This window comes from Poecilia formosa, unplaced genomic scaffold, assembly GCF_000485575.1.
Source record: "Poecilia formosa unplaced genomic scaffold, Poecilia_formosa-5.1.2 Scaffold106, whole genome shotgun sequence".
In the NCBI taxonomy this organism is placed as follows: domain Eukaryota; kingdom Metazoa; phylum Chordata; class Actinopteri; order Cyprinodontiformes; family Poeciliidae; genus Poecilia; species Poecilia formosa.
The window spans coordinates 459,794-483,064 of record NW_006800045.1 but is presented as its reverse complement, the minus strand read 5'-3'; the positions used below and the strand labels follow the sequence as shown (position 1 = coordinate 483,064).

At 38.9% G+C, this 23,271-nt stretch overlaps 3 protein-coding genes across 3 annotated transcripts; all 3 read left to right on the top strand.

Annotated features, from left to right (window-relative positions):
• Positions 1 to 2,539: 2,539 nt before the first annotated feature.
• Positions 2,540 to 8,720, top strand: LOC103143230 (protein transport protein Sec61 subunit alpha-like 1). The gene is made up of 12 exons (XM_007559688.2): positions 2,540 to 2,651; positions 3,227 to 3,294; positions 3,405 to 3,470; positions 3,828 to 3,906; positions 3,989 to 4,120; positions 4,196 to 4,305; positions 4,551 to 4,704; positions 4,842 to 5,002; positions 6,026 to 6,223; positions 7,178 to 7,369; positions 7,454 to 7,530; positions 7,678 to 8,720. Exons 1-12 carry the CDS (start codon positions 2,645 to 2,647, stop codon positions 7,862 to 7,864), a joined length of 1,431 nt encoding a protein of 476 aa, XP_007559750.1. The 5' UTR covers positions 2,540 to 2,644; the 3' UTR covers positions 7,865 to 8,720.
• A 537-nt stretch (positions 8,721 to 9,257) lies between these two features.
• Positions 9,258 to 11,425, top strand: chchd4b (coiled-coil-helix-coiled-coil-helix domain containing 4b). The gene is made up of 3 exons (XM_007559687.2): positions 9,258 to 9,504; positions 10,021 to 10,119; positions 10,203 to 11,425. Exons 1-3 carry the CDS (start codon positions 9,483 to 9,485, stop codon positions 10,544 to 10,546), a joined length of 465 nt encoding a protein of 154 aa, XP_007559749.1. The 5' UTR covers positions 9,258 to 9,482; the 3' UTR covers positions 10,547 to 11,425.
• A 1,018-nt stretch (positions 11,426 to 12,443) lies between these two features.
• uroc1 (urocanate hydratase 1) lies at positions 12,444 to 21,320 on the top strand. The gene is made up of 19 exons (XM_007559685.2): positions 12,444 to 12,687; positions 13,206 to 13,336; positions 14,855 to 14,948; positions 15,228 to 15,287; positions 15,374 to 15,502; positions 15,594 to 15,655; positions 16,908 to 16,974; positions 17,108 to 17,251; positions 17,340 to 17,428; positions 17,942 to 18,004; positions 18,116 to 18,295; positions 18,385 to 18,482; positions 18,571 to 18,643; positions 18,747 to 18,936; positions 19,024 to 19,122; positions 19,210 to 19,309; positions 20,192 to 20,273; positions 20,348 to 20,447; positions 20,539 to 21,320. The coding sequence occupies exons 1-19, from the start codon at positions 12,562 to 12,564 to the stop codon at positions 20,677 to 20,679; spliced, it is 2,028 nt and encodes a 675-aa protein (XP_007559747.1). The 5' UTR covers positions 12,444 to 12,561; the 3' UTR covers positions 20,680 to 21,320.
• Positions 21,321 to 23,271: the final 1,951 nt, after the last annotated feature.

Below are 23,271 nucleotides of genomic sequence, written 5' to 3'. Positions count from 1 at the left end.
TCCATGCAGCATTGTGGATTCTCCACAGTTGTGTATTATGATTGATATGAAGGTGATTATGACCACAATTTAGCTGAGTTCAATATCTGCTTGGCTCCTGGCTTCCTCTGACAATATGGCTCCAATTGTTTGGAAACATGCAAAACAAGTTTAACTTTTAGTTCTAGAGAAATGGGAAATCCATACAACAATATGTTTATACAACAAATATCCAAATGAAATGTTGGAAGGTGAAGATGTATTAATGAAGATGTATTTATGAAGTACAGGATTTGTGAAACAGAGAAGTCTTTTCTGATTATTCAGCGTTGGAGATATAAGATGTTAAGATAACATGTTTGAAACAAATGACAGTCTACAACAAGAAACACTAAAGTTACAGTTTCTTAGCAGTCTTAGCTTTAAGCCTTTAAATTTTGGTCCCTCACTTTCTTATTCTACCTCAACGCCCTTGACATATGAAGGACTGACTTGATGTTTACAGCTAAATCACATTAAACTGCTTCTACAATTCACATCAATGTTCCTACGAGTGTCACTGTCCAAATATGAAGCCCCCCCACGTCAATGGAGAAATCACCCGGGACAGTCTTTGTCCCAGCTGATAGTGACGGAAATTGAAAGGAGTTTGTCCGTAATCTGGGATTTCCAGTTCGAATCCTCACTCTGACTCTCTCAGTCTTTGTGTCCTTGGGCAGGACCTTTTATTCCTGCTGGTGGTCAGAGGTCATGGTGGTACCAATGTGTAGCAGCTGCTCAAGAGCAGATGTGGCTACAGTCCAGGAGTTCCATCACACCATTTGTATGTGATGAAGTGAGTTCATGCATTCATGTGTGCATGAATGGGTGAATGACTGAATATAGTGTGAAACATTATGGAGTCTTCTGGACATGATAATGTGCTATACAAGTACAGGTCACTTATATTATCTTTTCCCCACTGTGGAATCTTTGTGTGAACAAGGATTTCTCAAAAGTCAAGAAGCTGAATATACTGTATGCTTTGTCACCTATTTCAGATTTCATACAAAAATGGACAAAAGATACAAAGAAACATTGAAAGACAAAAAGCATAAGACACCAAAGACTTTGGGAAGATGAGCTTGTTCATTAGTGAGAGACCACCTGGCATTGTAATCCAATGAATAAACATTAGATAATTTGAATCAACCACTGAATTTGCTTATGACTTAAACAATTGTGGAAATAGAATATATTAAAATTAAAACTAGATTTGATTTCTGACCTCTTCGCAAAATGAATATATGTTCTTTTCTATGTGTGAAACTTCGTTACATTTGTCAGAAGAGAAGTTGTATTACTTGTGATGCATTATTGGTTCAGCTTTTCAGGTGTTATTGCAACTCTGTTGCTGATAGCTTCAACATACACTTGTTCAGAATCTAAACTGTTTTAATCTTAACAATTTACATCTGAACTGGGTGCTAATTAATAACTGTCTTCTGTTGAAACAGAAAACTATAGCTGTTATTTTGAGAACCTCCTAGTCAGTGTGTGCTGGCCTCTGCTTCAACTGTCTTCGTCTGTCGGCTTGGCTCATGTCTGCCTGTCTATTGAAGACAGACAGAGAGAGATAGTCAACCTAAGTTTATAGTAAACAATGTCTCTAGTTAACAATGAGCATAAATAGGCTTGCTTGGCCAAAAAGTAAACACGCAAGGCCAATTCAGAGTGCAATCATCCATGAAACAACAAGAGGTATTTACAAAATTGTGGCAAAAAATCGATTCTTCTATTTTTATGAATGCCACAATTCAATAAATAAATGGATTTAAATGTTTGTTGTTGTTTTTTTTTTAGTTATTAATTGTGTATCTGCCCTGTTTTGCAGTAAATGATCAAATAATTTTCACCTCAGACAGGACGATTGGTCACCTGATGATTTGCTGTGCATGTTAACCAATTTGGATGGATTATATGTGCATTTTCAATTATTTCATTATGGTCTGCAGTTTAAGTGCTAAATAAATACTCAACTGAATAAACCTGATTTTTATTCAAAAAAGTAATGCACAGTACTTAATAAATTAAGCTGCACAACTTTTCAATTGTGTCCCTTATTTAATAAATTATCAGCACAAAAATAATAATACATATTTTGTAATAAATTTAATGAAGCTAAAATTATCACATATATTAATGTAATATCAAATAAAACATTTTCACTGAATTGTGGCTCTTTTTTGTTTATTTTTACTTGTTTCCAAAAATACGGTCCATTGCGATTTTAATAAAAAAACTGTATCAACTGCACTTGTTTGCAGTACAGATTTTCAAGAAGTGCATTATGTGCTGGCATTCTTTGCTAAACCTGAGCACTTCCACGTTGCTCAATGCGGTAGTAGTACTTCCGTTTTAAGCAGAGAAAAAAACCCTACGAACATAGCTTTGATCTTTTAACCCAATGAGAACAGGATGTATGGCCACTGATGAATACATTTTACGCGAAGCCGCTAAAATGGACGCTGTCTCTTTAAATCTTTGAGCTTCGTGTCTGTAACGGTGACGTGTCTTTCTCCTCCTTCTCCCGGTGGCTCAGTCAGTCAGTCAGTCAGTCATTGAGATTCACTCCGAGCCGATTTTCACTGGAGTGGAAAGGATATACGACCATTGTTAAGACATCATGGGTAGTAAGTACCACTTTTTGAATGAATCTTTATACGACTGATGCTTGTAGCCTCTGAAGAAAACCTCATGTTGTTGTTTGGTCTGTTTTCTAACTTAGTTAGCTTACTCTATTAGGGTTCACGTTAGCTTCCATTGCTAGCTAGCGTGTAAATTGTTGCTTTTTTTACCGCTATAAAATATTTCTGATAAAAACCTATTTATGGAAATAATTCAGCGAACTTGTAATATCTTAGAAATGTAGTTTATTATTTTTCTTTTTGTTCTAAAGTTCTAAGCTGCAGACCGAGTTAGCTAGAAACATATAATGAGCTAACCACTCATTCAAACACTGACAGTCTAGTGATGACGATGCATAACAGATTTGCTCTTATCTTTATCTCACTGTCAATAAAATCAACCACTACAATCATGTGGTACAGATGAATACTTGTAAAACATCCAGCAACAGCGCAATAATAAATATTTTATAATATGCATTGTGAGTATTTAAATTTCCCATGAGTCCGCCCCACTCTATGCCACGTCCTACTCATCCCCACCAATTATTCCCAGTCAAAACTCTCATGTTTGTTTCCAGTTAAATTCTTGGAGGTAATAAAGCCGTTCTGTGCGGTCCTACCAGAGATCCAGAAACCTGAAAGAAAGGTAAATATTTTTCATTTATAGTGTTATTATTTCCATGTTATTAAATGGCCTTTTATATTGGTTTATGCTGCTTCCTCTTTTTGTAATTCCTAACAATATGTGACCAACAGATCCAGTTCAGAGAAAAGGTGCTATGGACGGCAATTACTCTCTTCATCTTTCTTGTGTGTTGCCAGGTAATTAAGACAAAACGCTTTCAATATACCAAAGTCTACTTATCATGTCGAACATTGTAAATAATTGCTGTTTCTTTGACTCTAGAAATATCAGGTTAATGTGTATCTAGTAGTTATATTTATTTATTTATTTTTTGTCACTTTCAGCTTTTTATCAACCTGAATGTGACATTGTGACATTGTGACATTGTCAATGTCATATAGAATATGAAGTTAGCATCTGCCATCTCTTCAGTGGCAGATACTAACTTCCTACTGTCATTGTATGTCATGAATAGTTTTAGAAAAGGAAGGGAAGTTACTTTAAACATTATCTACTAACTAATTCAGTCTTTCTCATGAACTCTGTTCCTTCAGATTCCTCTTTTTGGCATAATGTCATCAGATTCTGCAGATCCATTCTACTGGATGAGAGTCATTCTGGCTTCAAATAGAGGTATCCATCCAACATGCTAAGCAAAATGAAATGTAGAACTAAAGTCCTGTCGACATGAGCTAACGGATCTATCTTCATGTAGGTACTCTGATGGAGCTGGGTATCTCGCCTATTGTCACCTCAGGCCTGATAATGCAGCTGCTGGCTGGAGCTAAGATCATTGAAGTTGGAGACACCCCAAAGGATAGAGCGCTCTTTAACGGAGCTCAGAAATGTATGAAACACTGACCTGCTGTGAGCTAAAAAATTAATTTGTATTTTGGATCATCTAATCTTTTGATGTTTTCAGTGTTTGGGATGATCATCACCATCGGTCAGGCCATTGTTTATGTGATGACTGGCATGTATGGAGATCCATCAGAGATGGGTGCAGGGATCTGTTTGCTCATCATCATTCAGGTAGGAATGACAAAAAGAGTTTTGACTGATGAAAGCGTTTGGAAAAATAATGTGTAAATTAGAGAATTTCTGAAGAAGTTTAAAATAGGCCTGCCAAAGAGTCCATATCGGTTGTATCGGACTAACTTTTGACTAATATTGACTCTATGTAGAATGCAAGCCTCACTTCATAAAACTGCTAAATTCCCAATAATATTTTTATTTCATATATTTGCGTTAACTGGACTGGTTGTATTTCTTTGCAGCTGTTTGTAGCAGGGCTGATTGTGCTGCTCCTGGATGAATTGCTCCAAAAAGGTTATGGCCTTGGTTCAGGAATCTCCCTGTTCATTGCCACCAACATCTGTGAGACCATCGTCTGGAAGGCCTTTAGTCCCACCACTGTGAACACAGGAAGAGGTAAACAAAAAACTTAACCATTCTTCCAAAAGATTTCCTGATATATTAAATATGCCTGTTTAAATTTTCTCAAACTTGTTTTTCTATTCCTAAGAAATCACAGAAATATTCATCACTTTTGTAATTTTGTGTTGCAGGAACAGAATTTGAGGGAGCCGTCATCGCTCTTTTTCACCTCCTCGCCACAAGGACTGACAAAGTGCGTGCTCTCCGGGAGGCCTTCTACAGGCAGAACCTCCCCAACCTCATGAACCTCATCGCTACAGTGTTCGTCTTTGCTGTAGTTATATACTTTCAGGTGTGTTGCTTTCCTTCTGTTTCTAGCTGTGTTTCCATGGAACTGTCAAGCAAATTTTGAGCAAAGTTTTAACAGCAGAAAAAAATCTAAATTAATGAGAATTAGGCATGTTTTCTATCTACTGGTTTGAGGCTAATCAAACCAGTAGACAAAACCAGGTCACACAAAGCGTTATTTCATCAAATACTGACAGTACGTATGGCTGTAAAATAATAAGATGTAGAAAACTCAAATGTCTCAGTGTTTATATTGATGTGGAGGCTAAATCACTGGAAACTGGAATTACAAGCAGCATTTTAGCTAAAGTTTTGAAATCAGGGAACTTCTCTCCAATTGAAGCGATCTGAACTCTGCAAGACTCTCTGAATGAAGGAGAATACACTTCTTCTGCACCAAATCTGCTCCAAGTGTCCTGTCCAAATTCTTCAGCACTCTGTCAGATTCCTAGTAGTAAGATGCCTTTAGTTCAGTATTATGATCAGAGATGATTTTCAGTTGGAAATGTTGTTATTTTTGATTAATTGAGCACAACGTACTCTGTGCAAAGTTGAAAATGTCTTTGTACTAAGTTCTGTGTGAATTGTAATGTGTCAACAATGGATAGTCTACAGATTTTACCATCACGGTTTAAAAAAAACACAAAGACTGAACTCCATCACTCCCAGCTCAGCCAGGAGAGCCTCTCCTCTGCCACCCGAGTCTCCACTCCATGCTGGAGTTTCATGCACAGACCTGTCAGTGTATGAAAAAGTTCGCTATGCCAGAACTTATTTGGCAAACATGTTTTCATCTCAGTTTTTTTTACATATTAACTATGTTTTGGAAAAGACAAAAACTATTTCAAGCAAGCCTGCAAACATTTTTTGCTAAATTTAAGATTTTATTTATTTCTTTTTTTTTTTTTTTACTTTTGCTGTTTTGATCCAACTTTTAATGCAATGCTTCGAAATGCGCTTAAAAAAGTGACTGATTCTACAGTATTAGTTGAGCCTCATCTAATACAAAACTCTGATCTTCTCACAGGGATTCAGAGTGGATCTGCCCATCAAATCTGCTCGCTACCGTGGCCAATATAACACATACCCCATCAAGCTTTTCTACACCTCCAACATTCCCATCATCCTGCAGTCTGCTTTGGTCTCCAACCTGTATGTTATCTCCCACATGCTTTCCACACGCTTCAGTGGGAATTTCCTGGTGAATCTGCTTGGAACGTGGTCTGTAAGTTCACCAGTATTTACCTGCTTTAAGTATTTTTTTTAAGCACTGAGTCATACTTTATGATTCCCTCTCTGTTTTAACAATATTATATTAAAATTAAATTGTTTTCTTTTTTTCTACCATATACTAACAGGTGATTGTGATGTAACATGGTCAAGTCTGTATAAGGATCCAAATGGGAAGCTGTAGAGTAAAATAGATGAAGGAACAATAATTAGTATGTAAATGTAGAAAGATCAAACTTGGCTGGGAAATCCTAAGCAAATATTCTCAGACTTCGGAATAACTGAAGTGCTATAGAGTAGGTTGCACCAATTGCAGTTTTTTGGCCGATCGCTGATTACCGATCTTTTAAAAAGCCTAACTTACCTATTCCGATTCTGGCCGATACCAGGTCAGCCAGTTTGTCAGTCAAACCTTTCTCGCAGGAGAAAAGAAAAGCATAGTGGTTGATTTTTAGACCTTTGCTGAGGTTGATGACATCGGTGGATAAAAATGGCTTCACATATAAAAGTTGGCCGATCACCGATCTCCCAAACTTAAGGAAATCGGCACAGATAAATCAGTTGCCTGATGAATCAGTGCACCCCTACTATAGAGTGAAACACTACAAGTTTGGTTGGCTGCTGAATTGAGATATTCAGCAGCGTCTGGGTTTGAGAGCAGGGTATTTCTACAAGTGTTGGCACTGATGCTCTACTATATGATTTGGTATTTTATTGTCTTTTATCATGACCTCAGAGCTCCTCATACACTGAAAGTTGCTGCACATTGTCTATGTTTACACTCAGATCGCTTGTCGACTAGACGGTTTAAAATCATAAGACATTTTTCTATTACCAAGCTTTTTGTTTATCAAAACAAATTCATAGGAAGCCAACTGTATTTCATATATTTCTAGATGTTTGGTCATTTTTCTTTAATAAAATATTCTTTACCTGTTCATGATTACAGGATGCAACGTCAGGTGGTCCAGCCCGTGCCTATCCTGTCGGAGGACTTTGCTACTACTTCTCTCCACCAGAGTCTTTTGGTTCTGTTCTAGATGACCCAGTCCATGCTGTAATTTACATCTTTTTCATGCTCGGCTCATGTGCCTTTTTCTCCAAAACTTGGATTGAAGTTTCAGGCTCTTCTGCAAAAGATGTAAGTCATGGCTGCAGTCTGTCAAGTGGGTTTGTTTTCAACGTCATTTGTTGTATTCAAGCTTTGCTCTTCATCTCCATCCAGGTAGCGAAGCAGCTGAAGGAGCAGCAGATGGTGATGAGAGGACACAGAGAAACCTCAATGGTTCATGAACTGAACAGGTAAAACGGTTTTCACTTCCTGGTGTTTGTTTGGTCAGATAAGTCATTTGGCCATGATGACTGTCTTTACTCTTCTTTAATTACTTCTGACTGTGTTTATAATTTTTTTCAGCCTTGTAAATTTTCCCAAAATCTTTTTCTTTTTAGGTACATTCCAACCGCTGCTGCCTTTGGTGGGCTTTGCATCGGCGGTTTATCGGTGATGGCGGACTTCCTCGGTGCCATCGGTTCTGGCACCGGTATCTTACTGGCCGTCACCATCATTTATCAGTACTTTGAAATCTTTGTGAAAGAACAAAGTGAAGTAGGCAGCATGTCGGCCATGTTCTTCTAACAAAGAAAAAGAAAAGAAGCTGTGATCCTGCCGTCTCCTGCCAGCTTTTATTGAGTTTTGTCTGTATTTCATTTTGTTCTTTTTTTACATCCATGAACTGTATCTGCTCGGCTAAAGACATTTGAGGAACCTTCAGGAGTCCCAGCTGAAATGGGACGCTGTGGGAAGTGAAGGCCTTGCTGACTTTCACATCATTTACTCAGAAATCCCAAAGGGGATGAAGAGAACACCACTTCAGCTGGATATCATCACAACTCCACATTCAAACCAAGATTTTCTGAATAGCTTCTGGCAGTGATATTTTATTTTATTTTTTACATGTTTTCCCCCACACTGAGGATTTAGTGCTTCAGTATGCAGGCATACTTAACTAGGAAGTGGCTGCCAGCTGCCTGGGTGCTTAGTGATATGTCTTTGGTTAAACTTTTACTCTCAGCTTAGTTATTTCTCTGCCGATCAGGTTAGGGTGTGGACCAGAAGCTGGCCTGTCAAGTGCTGATTCAAATACTGTAAATGTTCCTTTGTGTAACCTTGAGGAGGAGCTGAGGCCTCAGAGCTCACATTGGGCTCCAGCCTCAGGAGGGGTGCTCTGAACACTCATCCATTAAGTGTTGGTTCTTGTTCTTTTAATGTGTGGCATTCCCAGGGATCTGCAGTATTAACTCACACCTCATCCACATTCCTGTTAGCCACATCTGGGGGATTCTTCTTTTGTTTTTAAAATGTTCCCTCTTCTTAAAGCTTTTTTTTTTCAGACAAACTTATTATGTTTCTGTATATAGACCACACGTTGAATAATGTTGACTCTGTCTTAAGAGTAAAATAAAGTCTTTGAATATGTAAAGAAAAAAAAAAACATTTCAGAACAAACTTGTTTTAAAAAACATTCTGAATAAAAGAGACTTTTGTGAAAAAAGTATTTTTCAATAACTTGTCCCGTGTGTAATTAAATTGCAATTTCTTGATGAAAGATTTCAAAACCTTCAGCAGCAGTTGAGACATTTTGATTTTAGAGATGCTTAAAATATGCCCTAAAGATGAAATCTAATTTTTTTATTCATTTTGGCTGTAGAAGCTGCTAATAATTAGTTATTTAAGGGTGGAATCCATAGGATGTGATTTAAACATGTAGGGCTTTTTGCATTTATCACAAATTTATTATGGCAAAGTAGAGCTTGGCATATTTTTAATTTGTTTAAAAAAGGTAAAAATGCTATTTTATCATTGTTAGTTGTTTTATTAGTACTAATCTACAGCCTGGAAGGTTAATTTTTACAATAAATATTTATTTTTTTGCTCAATATCTAGATGAATATTCTTAAAGTAAAGCATATGCAGATTGCACCAATCATTAAACAGCACACTTTTTAGATTTTCTGGCGTTTTTGACCTATAGGGGGCAGCAGAGCATTGACGCTACCGGAAACGATAGGAAAGAAGAAGATGATCCCATCATGCTTTAATAAGGATAGTTGTGAAACAGCTACTTTGTTATGTAGTGAAATGTGGAGCTGTTTTTGTGTGTGTTTTCTTTGTTAAAGTGTGAACATATATTCCGGAGCAGTCGGCTGCTGAAGTGAATTTAAACGAGGCCTGTAGCTTGTTCCAGCTGGAAGAAATGAGCTCGGTCCGACAGGAAGGTGAGCATCCTGAGCTAGCCGGCGGCTAACTTTTCTGGAAAGCTAACACTAAAGTTTAGTTTAGCGTGATTAGAAAATTAACCCCGGGGTTCTTACAGCGTGTCTCAACAATGATTTATGGTTATATGTGAGGCGGGACATTTTGAAGCTGTGAAGTCTATTATCAGTGGACTGATCTCTGCTGTGATAATCTCGGGGTTTAACCTTGAGCACACACAAGCTGCATGTCACAACTAGCATAAATCTAAGATTAAATCAATAAAAGTCGCTTAGCTTCAGTCTGAAACCGGATTTTTATACTAATCCATTCGGATGGAAACATCCCTGTATGTTCCACAGACGTGATATACTATTTAGCATCTACTCTTAATGAGTTCAGAATTACTGTTTTTAACTTTGAAAGCTGAAATTTGTTAAACAAGATTGTGACAGATTAAAGCTCTAACCTATCCATCTCATTTGGTTTTGTGACGTCTTCTCAAGTAGTTTGTCATATATTTTTGCTCCACGCTGCAGGTAAAGACAAAATCATATTTGTCACCAAAGAGGATCATGAAACGCCGAGCAGTGCTGAGCTTGTAGAGGAAGACCCCAATGATCCATACGAGGAGCAAGGTGAGCTGGTCTCTGGATGAGTGTCTCTGGTTTCTGATATGCAACGTCTCAACCAACCTGGACTTTCACTCTTTTCCTTTTAGGTCTGATTCTCCCCAGTGGGGAGATAAACTGGAACTGTCCCTGCCTGGGCGGGATGGCCAGCGGTCCCTGTGGGACTGAATTCAAGGACGCCTTCTCCTGCTTCCACTACAGTAAGGAGGAGGTGAAAGGCTCTGACTGCCTGGAGCAGTTCAGGACCATGCAGGAGTGTCTGCAGCGCTACCCAGAGCTTTACCCAAAGGAGGACGACGCACCGTCCAGCCAGGCGTCTGAGGAATCTGCGTCTGCGGAATCTGCGTCTGCGGAAGCGTCAGACCCAGCAGCTGGCTCTGAGAAGGACTCTGATCCCACACTGCCTAACACAGAGAGCTCAGCAGAGAGCTAATATTGAGCCTTACTGTGGAGCTTATGGCTCATTTCACATTCAGTCATCTTGTTATACATCTGAAAAAAAAAAAAAAAAAGATTTTTCCAATAAATATTCATCAGAATTAAAAGTACAAAGATAAAAGGGCTTGTTTTGTGGAGAGAAAAAATCCTAAACAAAAACAGGTAAAACTCGTATCATACAAGCTGATCATGTAGCTGTTTGGCAAAAATAAGCCTGCTTGAGTAAAAGAGGCCAACAGCAGCTACTGTCAAGTCAACAATCATTTCTATAGGCAGGTGATTTCTCTGCAGAACAAAACTCATTTCATGGGAGCAGAACCGTTACAGTTTCAATTCTGTGACAGATTATTAAGGTTTGACTCATTAAGGTTTGACACTATGTGGGTTCCTCAGGTCAAAGATGGGTTAAACAGGAGATAATTACGTGACTTTGGTCTGTGATCTTACAGGACCAAGCTCATGCTCACTGGGTGCACATTGTGTATACTTCTGTTTGCCTTTCTGTCTACTCTGATTGATCATAACTTCAGTAACTTGTGTTTTAAACTATTGGTTGTGCCCTCCTTTTTACAAATAGGTTTTACAAAATTTCGTAGAAAGTTCAAAGTGTATTTTATTTTCACTGTCCTGTGGCTGAATCCTCAGAGATATGAAGACTTAATGTACCGAAGAATACTTCAGTCACTTTCCATTGTGAGCTCCTCAGTGTTGTTTCCACTGTTGCCTCTCAGGCTGCACTTATTCTTCTTAATTTATATCCAGACTTGAAGTATTTACCTCATCTGAACCAAACTCAACCTTTTGTGTGCAGCAAAAGAACGATTGCAGTGAAAATTGCTGACAGTTTTGTAATAAAAAGCATTGTAACTCTTCATCGTTTTGCACTTTATTTAAAAAAATATTAATGTAACCAACCAAGTAAAACTATCCTGACCATTAAAAACAAATGTTTTCATTTGGACCTGGAGTTGTGGCATACTGAGAATACTCCAGGATATTACCAACTATCAAGCACGGTGGTGGCAACATCATGCTATGGACCTTTTATACTGCATGTGGTAATGTTGCAATGCACAAAGTGTTTAAAAAACATGGAGAACACCACAGATGAGCAGGTCAGCATTAAGGTCAGAACTCAAGCCTGCTAAATTGTATTGTTAATTTTGATCTTGGCAATATTAAATATTAAATGTGAGGTTATGACAAGGGCCACAACTGTATTTTTTATTGCCTAGCTGCATATTCAGTCAATCTGGAGGGAAATCTGAGTTGCAGCTTCCAGCTTGGTGCAAACTTTAAGGTTTCTTGCACATCTTTTAGATTTTGAATCAATTAACTCTAATTTAAAATCTAAAATACTGAGTATGACCAGACTGCTTCTGTATGATTACTTGCAACCAAAGCTTGAGCTTTTGTATGAAAAGTTGTAATTATGATGGCTAATGTTGTGCGCTTTCATTATGAACAGAATTTAACATATTAATAATGCCTATTTAATCAAAGCACAGTAAATGGGCATTTCAAGCATTCAACACGTCCCTCTTGATAATGAGATCCAGATCTCAACAGGGTTTACCTGGTTAAATAAAGGAAATACATTTTAGTTTTGGAGAATTCATCATTTCTCAGAAATTGTGAACATTCAGAGTGCATTCAAATGATTAGGATCAGATTTTGTCACGCATTGTATCACACTTTGTATTATGACAAAACAGAGGTTGGTCTCCATGTTGGTCTGCTCAGTCTGTGCGACTTCAGCCTCTTCCATGGATCAATAATTATCAAACATCCCTGTGGAGCTACTGTATTTTCATTGGCGAACCCTTCCAGACCAAAGGTAACGTAGAAACCAATGGGGACGGAAAGGGAAGAGGGACTGGCCCCAATAAGTACACAGATTCTACGCAGATGCTTGTTTTGTTGCATCAGTTGATGCTGCCTTCGGTGTGCAGCCTGAACTTTGCCTCCTTGGTCTCTGCTGCAAACGTATAACAGAGAGAAGCCTCCAGGATGTCGGATTTAAAGGATCTATGTGGCGGTCTACCCCTGGATCCTTTGCCGCCAAACCGAGGAAGAGATCCAAATGTGCCACACGCTCCGGTCCGGACTCCCAACCTCAGGGCTGAGGAGGAACGAGTGAGTAACTCCTGACATCTGTTCTTCCATGGAAGTATTTTGTTGGAAGACGTTTTAGCTGTAGTTGTTATTGCGTGCATTTCATGGTAATGTTTACTACCATTACCATTTAAATACACACTGTAAACTGAAACCTGCATAACACCCATTAAAAATATAAAAACTAACTACATGTAGATGCATCTCTGCCTGTTAATAATGTATGAATGATGACACTATTAAAAGATCCACATTTACCATGGAAGTGATAGAGCTGAGAGCAGTAGCCAGAGCCTCATCTGCACTCTGTGTTTTCTTGCATCACTCTCTGTTGGTTCAACCTCGAAATTGATTATTTTCAGAGGTCCCAAAATGATTGCCCAAACCCAGAAAAAAAACACCTCAGTCAATAATTAAAGGAGGGAAGCAGGGAATGATCTACCTCTGACATGAAAACTTGAGAAAAAAGGAATGACAGATTTGTGTGACAAGGCTCTGCTTTCACTAATTCACAGTAAATCGTCTTTATCCTTCTACAGCTGGCACTGAGAAATGCTCTGCGCTACTTCCCACCGTCCCACCATGCAACACTCGCGTCTGAATTTGCTCAGGAGCTCCGGCAGTACGGACATATATACATGTACCGCTTCTGCCCCGCGGTGCGGATGAGGTATGGGGCCCCCACTGTTAACCCGGTTAAGAATTTCCAGGGGTCAAAGTTAGACATTAGAGTTTCTCAGGATTAAATGTCTTGAAATTCCCTGAACTTCATATAATCATCTAAATTTAAATAAAATATGTTGAAAAAAATTGAAGTCCTACATTTAGGTTTTATAACAAATGTAATGCAAATACCACGGATAGGTTCTACCCATTGCTAAATCATTATGTAACTGTGCTTTCCAAAAGTATTTATACTCTTCATACATTTCCAAATTGTCTTATGTTCTACGTATTTCATCAGAATTTTATGTGATAGACCAATTGTCTATTTCATAATTGTGAAATGAAAGAAAAAATACACATTTTATTTGCAAATGGACATCTGAAAGGCGTGTTCACCCTAGTTACACTGATACCCCTAAATAGAATCACATGCAGCGGTTTTCATTTAGAAGTTGCCCAACCAGTAAATGAAGTCGTTGTGTATTTATTTTAATCTCAGAGGCGTAACACAAGTGCAGCAGCTACAATGCTAAAGGCTCTGAAGTTTGCTAGAGAATGTTAAACAATAGGTTACAAAACAATATCCTTAGATATGAGCTTTATAAAGTGAACTGTTTAATTCATAATCATAACATGGAACATTTGACATGGAAGGACATCTAAAGAGAGGATTATTCAGGCAGCAACAGAGACTCTGTGGTGACTCTGGCAAAGCTACAGAGGCACATGGGTGGAAAACACTGTTAAACGGACAACTATTACTCATGCACTCTAGAAATCTGGACTTTAAGCAAGGAAAAAAATTACTGTAAAAAAAAGAAACATCAGAAAACAATAATTTTTGCACAAGTATGGAATAAAGCAAAAAATTTGGAAGAACCAAAATGGGCTTTTTTTGGCCTGCATGAACAACACATGTCAACCTGAGATGAAACATAGTAGTGGCTGCATTATACTTTGGGGATATTTTCTTCTGCTGGGACAAGGAAGTTTTCTTCGGAAATACATGGAGATAATTTCAAGGTAATCCCAGAAGAAAACTTGTTAGAGGCAGTAAAAGACATCCGACTGGGCTGAAGGTTCATCTTCCAGTGACAATCAGCGAACAACCGGAGCTTCAGAATGGTTTGGATGAAAACACATTCACCTTTTCGATCAAAATCTATTTGAGAATTGATAGCTATCATACATTTAAGATTTTAATAGACACACATTTTGAAAGAATGTGTCAATTTTCTTTGATTTTCACAATTTTTCATGGCTTTTTGTTGGTCAATCACAACAAATTGTAATGAAAGAAAGGAAGCTGTAATGTGGCAAAATGTGAAAAAGTTTTTTTTTTCTTTTTTTTACATCAGCTTTCATTCATATCTTCAGAAATGAAATAATGTCTTTTAACAACTTATGCTTCATGCTAATAAAAAAATCAAAGATACTAACCAGCATTGTGTCAAGATACTGTTGAGACTTAAGGTAATTTCCTGCACTGCTGCTATGACATGAATGCCTGTCTCTTCTGCAGAGCCTATCCTATAGATCAGTATCCCTGCCGCACACGGCAAGCAGCAGCTATGATGCTAATGATCATGAACAACCTGGACCCAGCTGTTGCTCAGGTGAGCGTTTTGCAATCGGCTTGACTAACCATGTCTAATTTAATATCACGAAGAGGGGCGTCCAAGTTCAGGCCTCAAAAGCAACTATCCAACAACGTTTAGGTGCAAACCTTCTCCAATACCACTGAGTAAATGACCTGTTGGTTAACAGTCGTCTCCAGAGGAGGAAGTTCAGTCATGTGACAGGTGTTGGAGCAGGGACGCCTCTAAAGGTTGCAGGATAGTAGACGGACGTGGGCAGCCCTGAAATGAAGGAAACCAACTTTCCTCCTCCTGCAGTTTCCCCAGGAGCTCGTCACGTATGGAGGGAATGGACAGGTGTTCAGTAACTGGGCCCAGGTGAGTCCAGAGCAAACCCAAAATATAATTTTTCTCTTATACTTACTACATGCTAACTTGAACAGCTGAATAATAACTGTGTTCAGTTTCGCCTTGTGATGCGCTACCTGAGTGAGATGACTGAGGAGCAAACTCTAGTCATGTACAGCGGTCACCCCATGGGCTTGTTCCCCAGCCTGCCTTCCTCTCCGCGGGCCATCATCACTAACGGCATGGTACCGGCAGAACACACGCCATGTGCTAACAACAGACACGAACAATAAACTCACATTTGTTTCTGTGCGTTTGTCCTGTTCATTTCCTCAGGTTATTCCAAATTATTCCTCCAGAGAACAATATGAGAGGATGTTCGCTCTCGGCGTGTCAATGTAAGTCTTTTCCAAACTTGTTCTCTTCAACAGGGTTCTGGTGTATTTTTAGCTGGATATTCATTTTCTATGCTTTTAGAAATGTTCATTTAAATCTGTCGATTTGGTTGAAAGAAAATCTACAAACTGCAGTGGAAAGACATGAGGACAGGATCACACTAAAGATGAATGTCTGTTGGCTTCATCCATCCAAAAACCAGCTTTGACGTGTGTTTTGGGATCTTGTTCCTGTTAAATGTGTGCAGGTTTCACGTATTTCACCTAAGCTATCATCCTAAAGTTAATAAAAAAAATGGTTGAATTAAAAGAAAATCTTCATAAACTGGATAAAGCTCAAGCAACGGTGTCACCATAGAGTCTTATTCAAGGGCTGGGGAAGGGCTGGTTGAAGTTTTATCAGGGGAAGCCTTTTCTAGCAAAGGAAACTGCATTCTCGACTATTTCCAAAACCCAGATGCATCTCTCTCATGTGTTGCCCTTATTATGAGTGAAGTTAAATCCTGGCATTCTTAAATAAGGCCCTTTTCCTGCTGGAAAACGCTGACTCAGATGTGAATGTTGATTCCAGGAAAGAAAAAAAATGTGTGCAGTCAAAATATTACCTTGGACCACAGAGTGGTTCAGCCATGGACTGTCCCTTTGCAAAGAGCTGAGCACTTTACTCTGTTCTTGTTCCACGCTGAGTGTTTGGGAACATTTTCATTTCCCACCGATCAGGAGCCTGTTCTCTGGTTCTGGAGTTGTCTAGAAGACGCATTTAAAACTTACTGACACGTTTCTCGAAATACTTAAATGCAATACTGAGTTTGGTGCTTGTTTAAATTAGCTTAGAAATATTTTCCTTTCTCTTCATTCTTTAGTTGAATGTCTCGGTTCTTGTGCTGTAAATTAAACAAGCCAACTACAATGAAATGGAACTGGGCCAGGTAGACGGGTTTTTTTGTCTGTCGGCCATATTGGATTTAACACAAATTATTTCTTGCATTTGCAGCTGATGGCCAGTAGTTGATAGTGTATTTTATGATGCATTAGTGTTCAGTTCAGTGGTCTGTGTGCGTTTATAACATAAAAATCCACAAGAAGCATAAGAAAATGGCTTTTAGACAGCTGTCCACTGTAGTGACCTCTATGTATGAAAAGGTTAATTTGGCATTCTTGCAAATTATTGCTTACAAACTTCTGACCGGCACAGTATTCATATTGTGTTACAGCTACGTGGTGTAAGTTGTGTCCTGCTGTTGTTTGCATACAGGTATGGCCAAATGACAGCAGGCAGTTACTGCTACATTGGACCTCAAGGGATCGTTCATGGCACAATGGTTTGAAAAAAATAAAAATAAAAAATCAGATCCCCACATCTAATCCACATCATGACAAACTGCACCATATTGTTGCAGCGTATACATAATGATCTGAAGGTTATTTTTTTTTAAATATGTTTTCTCTGTGCAGCTGACTGTACTAAACGCAGGTCGGAGGTACCTGGGCACCGACGACTTGAGGGGCCGCGTCTTCGTGACGTCAGGCCTGGGCGGAATGAGCGGCGCCCAGGCCAAAGCGGCCGTCATCGCAGGCTGTGTCGGAGTGATTGCCGAGGTCGGTTGGTTTCCAGTCGTTCCTGTGTCTCACTGAAAGTCACTTTTGAGAGCCAGAATAAGTAAAAACGTTTGTCGTTCCTGTGTAGGTGGACGAAGCGCCGCTGAGGAAGAGACATGAGCAGGGTTGGGTCATGGAGGTGACCAGCAGCTTGGAGCAATGCATCAAACGCATCCGGTAACACAGAAGAACACATCGTCATAATTCATTCCCTGCAAATAATATCTTTGTTGGATGTTTAAAATGTTATGTATTATAACGGTGGCTGTTAGCTCTGTTGCCTCGCAGCAAGAAGGTCTTGAGTTTAAATCCTAGTCCGGGTCTTTCTGTGTGGATTTTGCTTGTATCAGATTTCTTAAGGACAGCAAAAATGATGAAGAGACATTTATGAGCAACACAACCCACAAATCTGAGTTAGCTGTGCCAGTTCTGTCAGGAGCAATGGGCCAGAAACACATTAAACACTGTGAGATGTTTGTGACAGGACACAAATGTGCTGATTCAAGTCATGCAGTTAAAAAGGATGTCTAGGAAATAAAACAATAGTGTTTATACATCTTTAGATATGCACTGAAAATAAAACTAAAAGTAAATATATCTTGCAAATCCAACTGCAATCAAGTTTGAAGGATATGCATTTTGAAAACTGATGAGTTTCATCTTTAATATCTCTCTGTTGTTGTCTCTCAGAGAAGCCAGGACCTCCAAGACGCCCCTCAGTTTGGGATACCATGGGAATGTCGTAGACTTGTGGTGAGTGAGCTGTGAAAACTTTCACTGGACACAGTCAGGGCCTGTGTTAAAAATAAAACACTTTAGCTCAATTGATGCTGAAATTGGTCCAACTTTTCTGTTTGTAAACAGGGAGCGGCTGCTGCTGGAGTTTGAGAGGACGGGGGAGCTCCTGGTGGATCTGGGTTCAGACCAGACGTCGCTGCACAACCCCTACAACGGGGGCTACTACCCCGTCCCACTCAGCTTCCGCCAGGCCAACCAGCTCATGTCCACAGACCCCGGATGCTTCCAGAGCGTCGTCCAAGAGAGGTTCAGTTCAATTAATCTCAGAGCTGAACCGTGTGCAGCATTTCGTGGCTGATATTGTTTTTACTACCATGCAACCAATGCAATTACAGCCTCAGAAGACACATAAAGGCCATCAACAAGTTGTCGGATGCGGGTATGTTCTTCTGGGATTACGGCAATGCATTCCTGCTGGAGGCCCAAAGAGCAGGTGAGTTATTTATAAAACATGATACAAAGAGTATCAGATTCAGGGAAGATTTGAGCAGCAAACAGGAACATGTTTTTGGCTTTAATAGGTGCGGAGGTCAGCAAAGTTGGTGGAGGAGCAACCGAGTTCCGGTATCCGTCTTATGTCCAACATATTATGGGGTGAGTATATATCCAATGATATGTTGGTCCAGTTAGTGCAGCTAAGCAGCATCAACTTTATTTTATGTTGGCCAGATAATAAAATAATAGATTCTTGCTGCAGGGACATTTTCTCTTTGGGCTTCGGGCCGTTTCGCTGGGTTTGCACGTCTGGCGATCCACAAGACCTGGCCGTAACCGACGACATCGCCGCTAAGGTGCTGGAGGAAATCGCTGCCAACGTGTCGGAACGTGTAAGGCAGCAGTACAGAGACAACATCCGCTGGATCAGAGAGGCCGGGAAGCACAAAATGGTCAGCCAAAGAAGATCTCCAAGTAGAGAATTACATGGAGACAAAAACAAAATTGTTAGTTTTTAACTTGTGTTGTTTCTTGCTTAGGTTGTTGGATCTCAAGCTAGGATTTTGTACTCGGACCAGAAAGGAAGAGTGTGCATTGCTTTAGCCATAAACCAGGCTGTTGCTGACGGAAGAGTCTCAGTAGGAAGATGAACTCAACTGCAGTCTTAATAATAGGGAACTGACACGTGAATCTTAGTGTTGTGGTTTTCTGTTCTGCTCCTTCAGGCTCCGGTGGTCATCAGCAGAGACCACCACGATGTCAGCGGCACCGACAGCCCCTTCAGAGAGACCTCCAACGTGTACGACGGCTCTGCGTTCTGTGCAGGTGCGTGTTTTGCGCACAGCTAAGATGATGAATCTGTTTTGAGGTGGAAATTTGTGATTTTTGCTGCTTGTTCTTTCTGACCCTTCAGCACCTTGCAGAAGTATTCACACCCCTGGAAAATCATGCAATGTTTCCCTTTCACCACAAAGCAATGTGCTACTTTATGTTGGTCTATGACATGAAATCCCAGTATAATTAAATGACTTTAGAGGCTATGACATGAAAAAAATGTGAATAAGTGCAATTAATATGTTGTAATTATTGACTTTGTAAAAGTAAATAGTTAAATAGTTTGTCAGTAATGTGCAGGTAGTTACAACTTCAGGTCTACAAAGCTGATCATTCGTGAATTTACTTTTTGAAACTATTTCAGGTTTTCAGCTGTCAAACATTAACATAACCTTGGTTATGTTAATCAGTAAATATGCCAGGTTTATTTATCACCACAGTTTCATCCTGTGTAGAAGAAACTGTGACGATTTTGAAAGAAGCCCCGAGGTAGTTTGCAGCAAAACCTGATTTGGGTTTTGTTTTTCTTCCAACATGCCAAAGACCCAAAACACAGAAGCTCTTCCTCCAGGAAACCAGAGTATTACTAATAAGATCAGGAGTGACTAACAATTTTCACCCAATAATTTTTTTGGCTTTTATTTAATCACTTCATTTCTGGGTGCAAAGTGAAATACGGTAATTATGCACTCAAAATAAACCTCAGTTGCTTCGAAAAGCTGTTTATCTTTCTTCCTTTTCTTTTTTTTTTACTTGGAAAACACTTTTAAAATCATAACAGTTTTGTATGATTGTCTATAATTTTCCAGCTGTAGATGTGACATAAAAGAATAAAAGAGACATTTTAGATTTTTCGGTGCTTCCTTCCCTCAGATATGGCCGTCCAGAACTTTGTTGGCGATGCCTTCAGAGGTGCCACTTGGGTCGCTCTGCACAATGGCGGCGGTGTTGGCTGGTGAGGGCAGTAAACAGTAATCTGGCTGTGTCGACGCGAATCACTGTGTCCTCATGTCTGTCTCCCACCGTCAGGGGAGAGGTAATAAACGGAGGATTCGGCTTGCTGCTGGACGGCTCCGACGAGGCGGCGAAGCGCGCCAGGTCGATGCTCAACTGGGACGTTTCCAACGGGGTGAGGCTGCAGGCGGAGCAGCAGCTCGATGCATCGGCGTGGAGCCGTCGCTCTGGTCTTCTGCATTCCTGTGTGGTTCTGCTTGTTGCAGGTGGCTCGTCGCTGCTGGTCTGGAAACACAAACGCCTACGAGACGATCCAGCGCACCATGGAGGAGAACAGCCAGCTCCGCGTCACCATGCCGTTTCCAGTGCAGGACGAGCATGTGCTGGACCGAGCCCTGCAGGGATAACCGGTGACGATTTAACCTAATTAGACACAGAGAGCAGAGGAAGCCAGCAGCTGCATTTACTTCAGTGTATTTATCAAAATGAGGCCTTATTCAGCAGTATGAGTTATACAGATTTAGAAGAATCACCCACAGTGTTGATGTCATGATCTGAAAATGTGTTGTAATAATGTCTGTTTTAAAGAATGACGTTGAGACGCACACTGTTTCCAACTTTCGATGGATGGACCATCGATACATATCACTAATAATACATATTGATACTAATATATATCAATGGGATGGAGAGATGATATCACCCACAAAATAAACTGGACAGCTTTTAGGAAAGGCCATTATAAAGAGGAAAAGTTCAATGCAATTGAATACTTTTACCAAGTTTGATCACTTTTATCTATTTTTTGTGCTGCAAATTAATAAATAAAATATTTGTTTTAATATTGAAGATTTAAATGGCTGTTTGTGTCTCATAGTGTTGTAATCTAAATCTCATTTACTTGTGGTGAATCGTGAATAAAACAAGATGTTTTTCTCCTAAGTAAAAAACGCCTTATACCAATCAATAGTTTATGAGTTAGCAAGAAAGTATTGGCTTTTTTTTTTTTTTTTTTTTTTTGGAAAAAGTATTTTGGCAGGAAACCAAATAGAGACATAGAAGACACAGTTACGCAGAGCAACACCTGATACTCATGTCTCAACAGGATGAAAATGAGAAAGCAAAGGTTAAAAATGTTCATGCTTGTCTTTAACTCAGACATCTCCAACAATAATTTGTATGGAAAGCTAAATTATCATAAAATAACTGAACTAGATTCTCAAACTACTTTTCAAGGATAAATTTGATCACATTTTCCCTCTCTATTGAGATGACTTTAAACTCAATATATCTGAAATACATTATCCTATCTGGATTAGTAATTGCTGATATTTACTACTGCATTCTTAATGGGAAAACTTTCATTCCAGATGTCTAAAATCCCAGTAAAACATTTTCAGCTAGACATTTGACATGAAAAACAGATTCAGATATTTATAATTTATCATTCAGGATGGGCAATATTTACTGTATGACTTGTTTGAAGGTAGTTTCAGGCATTAGTATATTTACAATGGGAATAAAAATCAAGGACAAAGATATTATTTAAATATTCATTAAGCCTCTCTACATTAAATGTCATATTAACTTAAAACAGGAGCAATTGCAAATACAGATATTAACATTTATACAAATAAATAAAATGTGATTGTCTTCTTGGAATTCTTTGTTTTTTTTTTGTTGTTTTTTTTTGTTGTTTTTTGGTTGGGGTCTAGTTTGAATATCTAGGGCATAATACCTAATAATTAAATATATAAATAACATTCTCTGTCTGCAAAAGTTCAAACACCTGAAAGGTTGGTCTAAAATATCAGCCTTGACTAGAAAGAACTGAATTTTGCAAATCTGCGTCTTACACAGTCCTCGCACATATCTTTTGAAGACCAAAAAACCTATAAAAATCCTGCCTTTCACTTCAGTTTATTGGGTGGAGGGACTAACAAAACAACTTTACAGTCACTGGCACATGGTAAGACAAATGAAGCTGAAGCGTTTATGCAAAGTGTCATTTAGGGTTGTTTTTTTAAGAGTCTGGGATCCCTTAATTAACAACGTGTAACTTCCTGTTTCAGTGCCGTTACACAGAGTTCCTTCGCTGCAACTCAGTGTTCACAAAGGGAACAACAATAAAACATGTAATTAAAGGGAGTTAGATGTGTGCTGATTTTTACGAGCCAGCAAGAAAAGAGTTTATTTGACTAAGGTTGCATATTACTCAGAGCAATAACTAAAATGTTTTAAAAGCAGCAAAGGGACCTGGATGTTTTTTATTTTTTAATTTATGTCCAGATCACCTTAAACTACATTAAAAGCGTCCAATAAGACCCTCAGACATCTTTGGAATAATAAAATATATTTTATTTCTGTACAATAACTCCCCTCCATAAACTTGTCACTGTTAATGTTAAATTAAGCAGGTTTATAATTTCACAAAAGCTCTACACAGAAAGCCAACAGGTGATTACTCTCAAAGTGTCTCAGATTTGTCATCATGAAGTTATTATGAGGTTTTTTTTTTTTTTTTTTAATCAGTCAGAGGTTTGCGGCCGAGCCTGGTGGAGGAGAAAAACGTTTTCTCCTTTTCCTTCAAGTTGAGATCCTTCCTCCACATGATCAGAATTCATCCAGATTGATCTTTGAAGATGGTCTGAAACGTTTCTGTCATTGTTTACAGAAATGGTGAGAAGTTCTTCTGTCAGAGAAGATGAATAAAACACAAAGAGCATTTAATAACAAAAACAGTCTTAAAACACGCAAATTACTTTTTCATCTCCTTCCATTGAAGGCCTCATTTTTCTTTGGGAAGGCTACTTTTTTTTGTCTTGGAAAAATATTTCTAGTTCAGATTTTCTCCTGAAAAAATCAATGGTTAGATTTTTTTTTAATGTATCTTGTTAATAAAGTGGAAAATGAGGAACCTAAGCTGAGGACAGTAACACTTTGATTAGATCTAAACAGGAACTTAAGCCAGATAAAGAGAAGATCATATTTATAAGAGA

Excerpts from the sequence above, each read along its gene's own strand:
- LOC103143230 (XM_007559688.2), top strand. Across the intron at positions 3,471-3,827 it reads TCTTTCTTGTGTGTTGCCAG|ATTCCTCTTTTTGGCATAAT; the intron begins GTAATTAAGACA and ends CTGTTCCTTCAG. Across the intron at positions 3,907-3,988 it reads CATTCTGGCTTCAAATAGAG|GTACTCTGATGGAGCTGGGT; the intron begins GTATCCATCCAA and ends ATCTTCATGTAG.
- uroc1 (XM_007559685.2), top strand. The coding sequence starts at position 12,562 with ATGTCGGATTTAAAGGATCTATGTGGCGGTCTACCCCTGGATCCTTTG. Across the intron at positions 15,656-16,907 it reads TTCGCTCTCGGCGTGTCAAT|GTATGGCCAAATGACAGCAG; the intron begins GTAAGTCTTTTC and ends GTTTGCATACAG. Across the intron at positions 18,644-18,746 it reads TATGTCCAACATATTATGGG|GGACATTTTCTCTTTGGGCT; the intron begins GTGAGTATATAT and ends TTCTTGCTGCAG.
- chchd4b (XM_007559687.2), top strand. The coding sequence starts at position 9,483 with ATGAGCTCGGTCCGACAGGAAG. Across the intron at positions 9,505-10,020 it reads GAGCTCGGTCCGACAGGAAG|GTAAAGACAAAATCATATTT; the intron begins GTGAGCATCCTG and ends TCCACGCTGCAG. Across the intron at positions 10,120-10,202 it reads TGATCCATACGAGGAGCAAG|GTCTGATTCTCCCCAGTGGG; the intron begins GTGAGCTGGTCT and ends TTTTCCTTTTAG.